At 35.0% G+C, this 13,524-nt stretch overlaps 1 protein-coding gene across 9 annotated transcripts in view; it reads right to left on the minus strand.

Moving 5' to 3' along the window:
- Positions 1-309: 309 nt before the first annotated feature.
- The window catches only part of NIN (ninein), a 112,034-nt gene continuing 98,819 nt past the window's right edge, over positions 310-13,524 (minus strand). For 5 of the 9 annotated variants that reach the window (XM_032623431.1, XM_032623426.1, XM_032623425.1 and 2 more), the window contains 3 exons: positions 10,550-10,663; positions 8,257-8,459; positions 4,342-7,517 (listed from right to left, as the gene is read on the minus strand). In XM_032623431.1, coding sequence (XP_032479322.1) covers positions 7,490-7,517; positions 8,257-8,459; positions 10,550-10,663 — 345 coding nt within the window. In that variant the 3' untranslated portion in view covers positions 4,342-7,489. Of the gene's footprint in view, positions 8,460-10,421; positions 10,664-12,197; positions 12,718-13,524 lie in introns of those variants that run through there. The other 4 variants (XM_032623430.1, XM_032623427.1, XM_032623428.1 and 1 more) reach the window with 4 other exon arrangements.

A 13,524-nucleotide genomic window follows, 5' to 3' on the forward strand; every position in this document is an offset into this window, starting at 1 on the left:
TTTGAATTTAGGAAGATGCAAAGTTACTTTTCATTTTGGGAGAAAATTTTAATGGATTGTTCTTAAGTGGCTCTGGTCCTTGCCTTATCTTCAATTTAACTACATGTATAATGAGCAGGAGAACAGAAATAAGGAGCAGATGGGAAGTGACTTAGTCGTCTTGTACCATGGGATTATTAGATTTAAACAGATGGGTGAAAATTTGTTGTAGGAACACATCTGAATCACATCTAGGCACAAACCTAGAGGCAGAGGCTCATCTCACTTCCTGACATTGGAAATAAATCAAGTTTTTGCTTCCACCAGAAAAAATGATAATGTTGGAATTTATTGAATAGCAAAAACTAAACATCACATTATATGAGATAACATAAGCCAAGCACTGCTACCAAAAAAAAGCCACAAGAATTTTGTTCTCTTTCTTTAGAAAATATCATATTTAATTTGTTGCAGTTGTTACAAACCACTAATCTGAGTAAATATCATGAGCTTGTAGTACTTATTGTCAGAGTTATTAGATTGTGATTTTATGGGCCCAAAAGGGATATATACTCTTTCAACTGCTAGAATATAGCACTTAATTTTTATCACACTGAAAGATGATGTTTCCTTAAATTACTTGGAAAAATTTCTTCAATTGCTTGCTAATACATTTAAAATTTTTTGATCTTTTAAAAAATAATAAAGACTGAAAGCATTAAATTATATGCATAAAACAATTAGCATACATACTCTCCTGTGAGTGCCACTACAGGATGACAAACTCAAAATAGAAATGTACATACTCTTCCATCTGTATAATGAATATTGACCACCAGTTTTGTTTTCGGCATTGAGTTGGGAACTGGGAATAGCATGGTGATAAGACAGCAATCATTGTCTTAAAAGATGAGTCTAATGGAGATCAGACAAGTTAGTAGGCAGTTACACAGAGTGGCATCTGCTTTACCTGGGAATGTGCAGGGTGCTCATGTGAGCACATAGTAGGGGCTCCTACCCCATTCTTCAAGAGTAAGGGAAGGTATCTTGAAAAAGTTCAATAGAATTTCTTTTATTCATGGTCTTAATACAAAATTTAAATCTCTTTTAATTATATTTTTCAAAAGACCTCTAACTTTTACCTTCTCTGGCAATATTTGAAATAAGTTACTTCAGGATTATGCCACTTAAGTAGGATATGATGGGTGGCATTTATTATACCCACTGTGACTTGGATGGACACCTTGATGAAGCTCTATATGTGATATCTAGAGAATATGTAGGAATCAGGACAAAGGAGTATGGGCAAGGGACAAGGACAAAAGATAGGGTAACAGGAATAATAGTGACATTTGTCACCAGGCAGCATTTTAAAATGGTGTTTGTCTTTGAATAGATAGTAACTTCCATAAAAATATGAGTAAACATGAAAATATTTGAGATCCTACCTTTTAAAGCCATTTTTATCTACTGTCTACACATCTTGAGTCTAAATTTCCCTCACTAACTGCTCCAGCCCCTTATTTGTGAGAGTATTCTCTGTGATGTGGTGGCCTCTGCAGCTTGTATCCCAAGACCATGACGCTTGCTGGCCATAGTTGATTGGATTATGGAAAGACAGACTATGCATGGTCAATCAGATTCCTTGAGAATTTGGAATTGTGACTTGGAAGTAATTGTTGGACTCCATTTGGCACTTAAACAAGAAAGTGAGATAAGACAGGAAAAACAAACAACAACTCCACCCCCCAACCCTGCCAGCCTCAACAAACAGGTGCAGAGAAGGAAAAACAAGAGACAAAGTGATGAGAAGTAGGGATAGAGAAGGAGGGGGAGAGTAGGGAAGAGCACCAAAGGTCTTTGTTTTAATGCCTCATGAAGTCTGTATTTCCTGCCCTTTGGTTCCATGAACCAAATATAATTCCTTATTTTATTATATAATTCCCCTTTTACACAGACTAGTCAGAACAGGTTTCTGTTTCTTTGTCAAATTCTTCCTAAGGTAGCAACAGAGTAAAAGACATGGATAAAGTGTCTCTTTTACCTCAAGAAAAATACTTGTGTGCTATCAGGTGTAGAGATAGAGGAGGGGGCAGTGTATACTAGAGATATCCTGAGCCCCCACTGGACCTTAGGTGTTGCTTCATGACTGTCATTTGCATGTGTGTGTGGGATTCATTTGCTTAACAGCCCCTCCTGTTCCTTATGTGCCCCCTTAATGCTTCATTTTGGCATTTACCTCTTCTGCCAACTGCCTCAGTTTCCCTTTTCCCCATTTTCTACATGCCCAGGGAAATAGGAAAAATGTCTGATTATGCTGAACTTTTCATAACAGACCACAGGCATGCGGATAGGCTGCCATAAATGGTTTCTAGTCAGTTTCCTCTTCTGTACCATTGAAATACCATCTACTCTTCAGAATTGCTATGAGGGTAAGGAAGGTAAAGTTAAGTGCCTAGTACCACACTTAGTAAATTTCTATCTATAACATTTTAAATGTTTTATTTAGAAATAATTTCAAACTTAAGATTGCAAGAATAATGCTTGCATACCCATTACCTATTTTTTAAAAACATTTTGCTTCATTGATTTGTTTATATCTTTCTGTAATTTTGTTATGAATCATTTGAGAATAATTTGCATACATTACAGTTACATATTCCTAAATACTTCAGTGTGTATTTCCTTAGAATATAATCTTACATAAACACAGTACTTATAGACTTAAGTAAATCAACATTGATACAATGCTGTTTTCTAATCTACCATCCATATTCTAATGGTTATTTATTGCTTAAGATCTTAAAGACAGATACTCAAACAGGAAAGAAAAATGACTGGTAAATGCTCATCTGGGCCGTAAGGACTGTTCAGAGTTGTTTACTTTGCCTTAACTAGTAAAGCACATCTCATGTAATCATTTCTCAGAATTAAATATTATTTTAACCTAAGGGTTTCCAGCTCTATTTTTACATTGTTGCCTACTCTTTAATTTATAGCATTTCACTGATTCAGTTTATAGTTCCTTTTTTGAAGTTTTAAGTTTTTTTAACATGTCCATTTGTCAAAATTAGCCATTTTTCCTGATTGCAAATGAGGCAAAACCAAACAAAGAATAAACAATTTTGTGACTTATAACATATTAACTATATTAAATTTAACTTTACAGATTATAGATATTTTGCATTAGGTCAAAATTCTGATCTTTTGGACAAAATTTGACCATTATTATGGGAAAATGTATATCAGGTATATATTAGAAAAATAAGACTTTTTCAATGCAAAATGAATAAAAGAGACTACAAAACAAACAGGTTACACTAATCTCAAATAAGTGCAGAATTATACTTAATGCTAGGTTAAGAACTTTTCCCATTTCCTGTATTCAAATACCTGAGGGCACTAATATTCCATATCTTAGTGCCTATAGCACTGAGTCCATCAATAAAACTTGATTGTTTTCTGTATCGATGTAATTTTTTCTAATTTTTTCTTGTGCATAAATCTTACCGCTCTACCCAAGTCTGTAAACAGAAAACCAAGAATTTTAAATATTTTTCTTTAGAGTGCAGTGCACAAGATAAGTATTCAGTAGCACCAATTAAATGTTGTTTGCCGGAAAGAGAAATGGATACCTGTTGCAACATATTAATACAGACAAACCTGCTTAGAGAGTCCTGAGTCCCCTACTTAGCTGGCTGTGTGGCCTTGATTAAGTCATAACTTAGCTAAGTTTCAGTTTTCTCATCTGTAAAATGGGGTTAATAATAGTTACTGCCTCATAAAGGCAGTGTGAGATTGGTATAAAAGCTTTGCAAATAAAACAAGCCTTGTGAGATAAGTCTAGTTTGGCCAGTATTTCCATTCTAAATTTCAGTACTCAGCATATTAACTTAATGTGCTTTTAGGTTAACTTTTATACCAACAGTTGCATATATCTCATCATTTACAAGTAGCTCAACTGAAATAGTCTGAGTCACCCATAAATACGGCAAAGTGAAATAAAGCCACGTCTGAAGCACCCAAACTCCCAAGCAGGGCCTCACCTGAGTTTGTCAGGATTTTAGAAGTAAATTATGAACCACCACAGGGTACAGGGATCTCAAACTGGCTGGTGTGAAAGTCATCAATTCTGTTACAGAAATGGAGTCCCAGTGCTCTAAATCACATACAAATAATTTGGGGATTTTTTTTTTTTTAATGCAGACTCTAATTCAGTAGGTCTGGAGTGAATGCTCCAGAGATTTTGCATTTATAAAATACGTTTAGTGCAATGTTTTGATGCTTTCACTCTAAAAACCAATGATAAACATACTGAAACTGTTTATAAAAGTTCAAGGTGTATAGAAAAAAAGAGCCATATTTGCAAAATTATTTATTTACATCTTAAGCTCATGGTAAAATCTTTATAGGATAGAATGGCTAAGATGAAATATACAAAGTCGATATAAACACATAAGCATTAATCTTTACATGAAAAGAATCTTAGTGATGGCTATCGATGAACTCGGGTTTTCCTTTATAAAACCAATGTTCCCTTCAATCATGCTGTGATAATGTCTTCCAATAAGAATAGATTTAATGTATATCATTCAAAAAAAGCTGGGAAACAAAAAGCTAACTTGGATTTATTATTAAACCACTAATCCATATGTCATAAAACCAAAACTGTTTTACAGGGCTGAGATGTTTGAATAGGTCCAAACATGATATAGTGAATAAGTTTTAAATAAGGAATGCTTTGGTTATTAGGTTTTGACTTAGTTTTGGCATAACTTGTATAATTTATATCATTCTAGTGAGTCATTAGGTAATCCGTTCAAAACAAGACTTGCTTAATACTATCACGAAGCACTTAGCCTTGCCTTGAGTGAGACTACCTTTAAGATGCTGACAATAGCAACACATTTCTGTTTTCCTTTACTCAGAAAAAAGAAATCACAAAAATAAAAAAATCATTTTCACACGTTAAAGTCCACCATAAAGTCTTATTCATTCTTAAAAAAACAAAAGTTCCTCATCATAATACCTGCCCTGGGTATTGGTACATTATTGAAATACTAGACCTGTAAGAACTCCTCATAAACCTTGAAAGCCTATGACTGTGATCTACTTATGTTTAAGGTTAAATATATAAACAATGCATTTGAAGCTTCTGGGAAGAATTCATATTTAAAATAGTTTTTAAAAAATCTGGGTTTATTAAGTTTTAGAAAAATAAATACTGTGATTGGTTCTACCCCTCCTCTTCTACTTCTCTTCCTTCACAAATTTGAACTTAATAGCTCAGGCTTCTAAAAAGCAAAATAGAACAATGCAGGTTTTATTATCCACACTTTCCTTTTCCAAGGGTAACATTATCACAAAGGCAAACTTGATTTTCTTTCCTTGAAATGAAGATCCTATCTCCTAAGACTAATTTAAATAACTGTTCTTAAGAAATCAAGAGAATTTAACAACCAGTACTTTTAATAAATGAGGAGTTAAATGCCTATAAGATATATAAGGTGACTGTAAAGAGTTCTATTATAAAGTCTGAAAGCAAAATCTAAACATTTAATAGTTTACATTTAATCTCTTTAAAAGGCCTTTTAAAAGCTGTAAGCTATATTATAAATTAGCAGTTAAATTCCCACTCTAGTCTACAAAAATAATCTGCTGCACAAATATATAATTTAAGGTAACTATATATTTCTTGCATTGATCTTTTTTCCAATTTTATGAGTGCAGTGAAGCAAGAAGCACCGAGGTGTTAGTTAAATTAACTTTCATTTGAGCAGCATTTTGATTTTAGATAAAGGGATTCTAAATGTAGTCTAAAATTTTCCAGAAGTCATATTTACATTGTACAACACTTTATATACAAATACAGATTTATAAGAAACAAATTCATCTATACTTTTCATAATGTAAAAAATAAAGATAAAAAATACAACATGTGTGATCATATAGTAAGCCATCTATTTGAGAAATATGCTTGGTGTTCAGTTCTGATGGCAAAAACCTTGAATAACTTAAAGCATATCACATAAATATACCACAGGTGCTTAATTTATTTATGACCTTAACCTAGGCCTATCCACAGTTTTAAGTGTTAAAGTCAATGCCATACAAGTAGTTGAGTTTACTAGTAATGTTTGCACTGGAGAAAAATGATTAGGGGAGGCATGACAGCAGATATCAAATGTTTTGAAGTATAATTGTAGGGAGGGATTAAAATTAATTCTTTTTCAGGGGAAAATCAGGAATTTCTGATAATAGAGCTGTTCAAAAGTGAAAAGGTCTGCTTCTGAAGCGTGAACTCCCAGTCCCACAAATGACCTTGCCTTGTCAGGGCTCTTGTAGCAAGGACTCCTGTGTTGGCAGGTAGGACTAATAGTATATGGTTAGGCCCAAGGAACTCTAAAGTTCCTTAATGCAAATTATCTTGTTGATATTGAGTTTCTGACGTGGCTTCTTAAGCAGTTTGCTTCATCTTTTTTTCCTGCCCATAAGGCAGTGTTTGATTTTCCTGTGATACCTCTTATAAATTGATGGGCTTGGCTTTCCTGGAATATATCAAAGTGAATTTTTCTGATCTAATTACTCTTCCACAAAAACAAATAGGTGGCTGTGATGAGCTCTGTTTGTGTCCCACAGAGTAAGTTCTTTACCAACCAACTCCTGGCTGAAGTAGGCTAGAAGCAGAGATTTTACCTGGGGAAAAAAGTTATTCAAAAATGTTTACTGTTCTAGGGCTTCCCTGGTGGCGCAGTGGTTGAGAGTCCGCCTGCCGATGCAGGGGACACGGGTTCGTGCCCCGGTCCGGGAGGATCCCACGTGCCGTGGAGCGGCTGGGCCCGTGAGCCATGGCCGCTGAGCCTGCGCGTCCGGAGCCTGTCCTCCGCAACGGGAGAGGCCACAGCAGTGAGAGGCCCGTGTAACGCAAAAAAAAAAAAAAAAAAAAAAAAATGTTTACTGTTCTATAATGTTCTAGTCTTGAGACTGAATGGAAAAATCCTATTTGGCACTCCTTTACCTCAGATGGCATGTGAATGCTTATCACAGTAAGAAATTCTTATGATCAGATTTGAGGTGCAGAGGAATAGGAAGCATGGAAATTTTGACCTATATTAAACAAACAAGCAAACAATAACTCTTCCATATGTTAGAAGAGGTTTTTAACTCTAAAATCAAGGCCTTTTTCCAGAAAATTAAATTCACTAAAAATGTAGAAATAAAAATCCCACTATGGCTCTAAATATATGACAAATAAATAAGGTCACATGGTTTATACATTTCCAATTCTTAACGAGGCCCTACAGTATTTCAGGAAGACGTCTTAAAGTATTGTTCCCTGAGTTCTTGAGGCAACCCCAAATTTAAGTTCATGAAATCCAAGACTTTAGAGAGAGAAAAACCCACATGGTTTACTTCTCTCTCTTCTAGGAGTAGCTGTTTACTCCAAAGCAGTTTGTTCAGTGCTTACCCTATAGTTCAAATGCTTTAAGAATGTGGCTTTATCCATTTCTTAGAAGACAAGCTCCCAAATGAAACTTCTAAGAAGGAAAAAAAAAAAGAAAAAGACTGTTTAAAGAAGGTAAAGTTTTAACATTAGTTAACAGTGCAGTTGAGTAAATGAGTTTTAGATCTGTAATACATAGAGTGGTAATACTGTCATAGGTGTTAGAAGGTAGAGTTCTATGGACTCTGGCATTTCTGACCTCAGTGGTTATTAATACCAGCTTCTCTTACCAAACAGAAAGTCTAACAATTAATTCAAAAAACCAGAACTATTAGAAACGGAATGACTTTTTCATATGTAAATGTATGAGAAGATGTACATTTGGTTATAATATAAAGATCAAAACAGCCAGCTAATAATTTCTCAACTTTTAAATATCTGCAATTTACATATAAACTTATACATAATAGTAATTTAAAAATTCATTCAAAACTGGGGTTTTAAGATTCTTGAGTTGTTTTTGTATCACCTTCTTGGTGGCTATTAGAATATTTTTAAAAATTCAAAGCTTGGGAATAATTCAAACAGTGAAATATGTATTTGTTTGCAACTTCCATTATAGTCTATTTAGAAAAACTAATTACAATGAATGGAGATTTTAATTCTGTTGCTGGAAGTTTTACGTTAGGCTTAACTTTAAGCCATTAAAGTTTAAAAAAAAAAACCCCAAAAAACCCCACAAAAAACAACGGTTGAGAGAACATACTGAAATGCTCCATCCATTTCAGTAAAGTGCACAACTATGAGTGTTTATCCTTTGGCTTGGCTATGACCTTAAGGGAGGTGTAGAAGTCAATGGTGCTGGTGTCAGATTCCTGACTATATTACTGAGGCTGGCAATCTTCTCCTCTAGGAGGTAATTTTTCTTCTCTGCTGTTTTTTGTCGCTGTTCAGTTATTTCCAGAGCTTTCAACAATTGGGCATTTTCCACATACAAATCCTTCACCATCTCATCTGCTTTAGTATTCCTGCAGAGCTAGAAACAGAACCAGAAACATCTTGACTCCATTTCTGTAATTCTCTTAAATTTAAGGTCTGACATAGGACAGTTGTTTATAAAGGCAAATGGCTTCTATCAATTATATTCTTTCATTTTACAACACAGCTTTAACATCAGACCTGGCACCAGGGATACAAGTAGAGCAAATCCACTTATTCCAAGCTGTTTCTCTGCATAATATGTTTGTAGAAGTCACTAATAAAAAGAACAAATTGATATTTGAGGGCTCGAAAATGAAGGTATTTTTCAACCTAATAAATTAGGTATTATTTCTTTATTCATTCTCTAAAAATACCAAAATACTTTTATAACTTAAATTTCTGAGGGTGTGAACTGTGTTTAACTGTTATTAACAATAGGTGCTTGAGTTTCCCATTCATAACCACATACAACCTACTGACTGTTATAATACATGAGCCAAATTTTAAAATAAAGAGAGAAGATTTGGCAGTTACTTTTCCTTAACTCTCCCTCTTTGTATAAAACCTTGTCTAGAAGAGATATTCTAATCTTTATAGTTAGAATATACAGTCTTGGTTAGGGCAGGAAAACTTGTCAGCAGCATTAGGATAATTTTATCATTGCTCCTGTTAGTTAATATCTTATAATCTCCTTTCCCTCATTATACCTTTAACTCCTCATTTTACACCCAGTTTCAGGCAGGTCATCTACAAGTATAGAGGTTTAAGGGAATAAAGAAAACTAAGGAGTGCCTAATTAATTTACATAATAGCATTTCAAAGGGCAATGATAAAGACTATCACACTGAAGCCCAGAACCTAAGTGACTGGCAAGTTTAACATAATACTAACGTACTTTCTATCGAACTGTTTTTATACAAACTTTCCTCCTTTCCTGCCATTAAAAAACACTTTGATGACTCTTATCTACTACAGGATGAAATTCAAACTCTGTGGCTTAGCACTAAGACCCTCTACTGTCTGCTCTTCCCTATCTCTCATTTCTTTTTCTTCTCCCAGGACAGGATGAACAGTTAATGCCAGTGTTTGTAGATGACCACACCCCATGTTACCCATTTTCTTTATTTTTGAAACTGCTATCTGGCCAAATGCTTGGTACTGTGAACTACACTAGTAGCTGTAGTAAGTGAACTACACTCCATATAGGCAGGATTCTGTTTTGTTCATTGCTGTATTTCTAGTGCTTAGAACAGAACCTGGCATGTAGTAACTATGTGTTGAATAAAGGATTAAAGGATTGAATCAATAAATGTAAATACAGGACTTTCTCTTTCTCTCCATTCTGTGTATTAAGATATAGGGCTGAGGAAAGTTCCTGTCTACCTCTGCATTTAGACTTTCCCTTGGAATTATTCTTGGATTTTATATATCTGAAAAACCAGGTTGGGCAATTTCCACCTTCCCACTCCCGCCACAGTTTGTCTCAATCTCAGATTCCAGAGAAGTTATAAAACTTTCCTAGAAAGTAGTCCTTCTTGTATGTCTCTTCAGTGGATGCACAGATAATTTCTAAGCACTGAGGCCACACCTGCCACCAGCAGGAAAAAAGGATCAGGCCAACTAGTGGTCCTGAATTCAAGAGTCCAGATTCTAATTCAAAACACAACCTTTTGGGGTCTGGCTATAGCCATAAGGTTGTTTTTGAGGCTGTCATAGCTGTTGCAAACAGGAAAACTAAAGTTACACTTATTATCCCCCAATTTTTTACCAATATAAAATTTCTTTTTATTTAAATAGGAATATTTCCTCTCTGGGGAAAAAAAATCTATAAAAATTCAATTTAAATTGAACCTCATTAGAAATGCTTTAGGTCCATGAGAGTCACTGCTAGCAAATATACATTTTTTAAATTGTAGACAAACATATGACTCAAAAGAACTTTGGAAAAAAACAATGTAGAATACAGAATTCATATTTTTGAAGTGGTATGGGAAAGAGTGACTCCTAAATTCTTCTAAACATTTATAATAGAATTTGCTTTTATTAGACAACAAAAGTTAACAAGTTAATAGCAATAGAGGAATGTAAAACTGGAGTTAAAGTTGAATATGAGGTGGGTGGGTAGAGATGACCTGGGAGGCTCACTTGTTCTTTGAGCTGATTCACTTTCTCCTGAAGAAGCCTTTTCACCAGTTTCAATTTTTGTTCAACTTCCATCATTCGTTCCTCCATGACAGTTACCAGGTGTTCCTGGTTTCCCTGAAGGAAAGAAAAAAATTTGTATTATCATTTGAAAATCATGCCACACAAAAGCACTAATAGTTAATTTTCCCCATAAAATGCCTAGAGAAAGGACAGCAAATGTTTGCCTTTGAACAGGAAGGGTGGATTTCTGATGAAATGGGAGCTCTGAACACTGCATAGGTTGCACATGTTAGAAAAGTAACCCTATTAGAGAAAGAATCAAAGACAAAAGAAGAATCTTACCTGTGTTACCATCTTCCCCTGAGATAAAGCAAAATTCTTAAAACCCATAATTTAAGATCTGTGTGTACTTATTATAGTAAAATAGGTATCCAAAGTAAATTAAAAGATGGTTCTCAACCTTTCATCTGTGATTTGGGTCTTTGCAGTACTGTGGGCATCTCAACAACAAAATAATCAAAAACTGAGTTTATTTAGGATCACCTAACACTTCCAATTAGCTTGCAATATGTGTCTGTTTTTCCTTTGAAATGGCTGATTACTGTGAGGGTGTTAGTGTTTCTAATAGCCTCTTCCTGCTAGTTATTCTGGTTATTGGTTTCCTAATTTGACCTGTCAATGTGAAGCACATATGTGACTTGGAGGATGGGTTTATCATTAGAACAGATTTAAAACTGAAAATCTCCCCATAAAAAAAACTCCTAGACAAAACAATAGGGCAGAAAAAGGACCCTGGCTTCTCCTTCTCTCCTCATACAACAGTGATGGATTAAGGAGTGTGTGGGTTTTGGAGTGCAGAGTGACCTGCAACAAGATTTAGAGTGCAACTGACGGCCCTTTCTCCCAGTCCACCAAAATGTTCACGTAAAGAATTTCAGGGCTTCCCCGGTAGCGCACTGGTTGAGAGTCCGCCTGCTGATGTAGGGGACACGGGTTCGTGCCCCAGTCCGGGAAGATCCCACATGCCACAGAGTGGCTGGGCCCATGAGCCATGGCCGCCGAGCCTGCGCGTCCAGAGCCTGTGCTCTGCAACGGGAGAGGCCGCAGCAGTGAGAGGCCCGCATACCAAAAAAAAAAAAAAAAAAGAATTTCAGATTTTAAAAGGTTCTTCAAATGTTTAAAAAGGTTCTTCAAATGTTTAAGCAAGACTCAGGTATTAGTGGCTGATGGCATAACCTGTCCTTAAAAATATTCCCAAAAAGGTGTCCTTTAAAAAGCACAAAAAGAATGACCAAATGTGAGTGGAAAGCCAACATGTGTTTGTTTGGATATTAAATAATAACATTTATTCAAGCATAAAAGAAACAACTAAGCCATGAGACTAATTTGAAGAGAAAAATTGTAGTAGGCAAAAGACTAATGCAAAATTTCAAGAAACCAGGTCTTAAGAACATCTAAAATCCTATATTTTAAAAGTTATAATTGCTTTTTAAAGTTCAAACATAAATGGAAAATGCCAGATTTCCACTTGCCTTAAAAGGAAAAAAAAAAAAAGCTAAACAAACCAAAAAAAAAACCCCAGATAATTAATTCAAAGAACACGGGGCATGGCAAAAGAGTGGGGAAAGAGGAAAAACAAAAGCAGTCATATATTTAAAATTTATTTTATTTCATCAAAAATTTCCTTTTTCCTGTCAAAAAAGTATTATACATCTTATATAAAACAGTATAAATAACCCTGATTTTCTTCAAATTTCACATATAAAAGTAGTACCTTTTGTTAAAAATAGTTACAACATATGGAATGAGAAAATATATAGAATATATCCTTTCAAGAATCTCAAGTCCACACTCTTTAAATTGTATAAATAATTACGTGTAACAAGCTGAAATTTGTGAATTTGATTCACAAAATCTGTCATTTCTACATAAATAGGAAACATAATACTGCAAAGGCTTAACAACAACAACGATAATAATAAACTTGAAAGAGCACTTGATTCCAAAACATTTCTCAGCTTATGTCTCTGTTTGTGTGGTGTGTGTGGGTGTGTGCATCTGAGTATCTGCCATGGTAAGAAATGCCAGCAATAACCGCCCAGTGTTCACAGGTGCCCAATCCTTCTGTAGGAATCTGCATGCACTGCTCGCTGCTCCGGTAGCAAGGCCTAGAGAAAGAAGGCAAGTGGTACACTTCACCCTGATGTCAAGATTATGTTTTTGGGGGGAGTCTAAATTCACACATTTATAATGCAAACAGTTTTTAAAAGCAAACATCAATACCACATATGCAAGCGAAGCAACACAAGGCAGAAGAAATCACATCACTCCACACACACAGACAACGTGCAGATTCTAATAGCTTTCTGTGTTCTTAAAATTAGTGTCAGCTTAGTTACCAGAAACAGGAGAGCCTGCCATGGCATTCTAGTGAGAGCAATAAGCAGTCCACCCTGCCATCTGGAGAAATTCTTTCTTTCTTTTTTTTAAGTACAAAAGTCTTAACAAATTTTGTCTATCTAATCCTCAAATAATTGAAGTAAAAGGATTAAACACTGGTGGGTGGGTTGGGAAGAGCATGTTTTGAAAATAGTGTATATGAAAGAGCAATGAGTAGGATCTTAGTCTAATCATTTGGTTTAAAATGTCCATTAAAAACTGAGGTCACTCAGTTTTTAATGAAGAGTTGAAGCATCTGTCCAACACCCACCATCACAATTTTAATTCTGGAACTAAATTTTAGTATTTGGAAATTGAGTGTAGGAAGCTTCCAAAAACATGGATTTTAAGCCTTTGTTAGAAAGAATAGATGACAGAAGTACATCATGCAAAAGCACAGATATATACTAGTAGGAGAAGAAGACCAAGTTGTTACAATGTATAATTATGGTGCTAATGTGACTTTGCAAAGCCAGGGTGAGGGGATTACAGAAGGAGAGGTGGGAAATTCCTTGTCAAATGTCAACTGAAAAGCA

This window comes from Phocoena sinus, chromosome 2 (genome assembly GCF_008692025.1).
Source record: "Phocoena sinus isolate mPhoSin1 chromosome 2, mPhoSin1.pri, whole genome shotgun sequence".
Lineage (NCBI taxonomy): Eukaryota > Metazoa > Chordata > Mammalia > Artiodactyla > Phocoenidae > Phocoena > Phocoena sinus.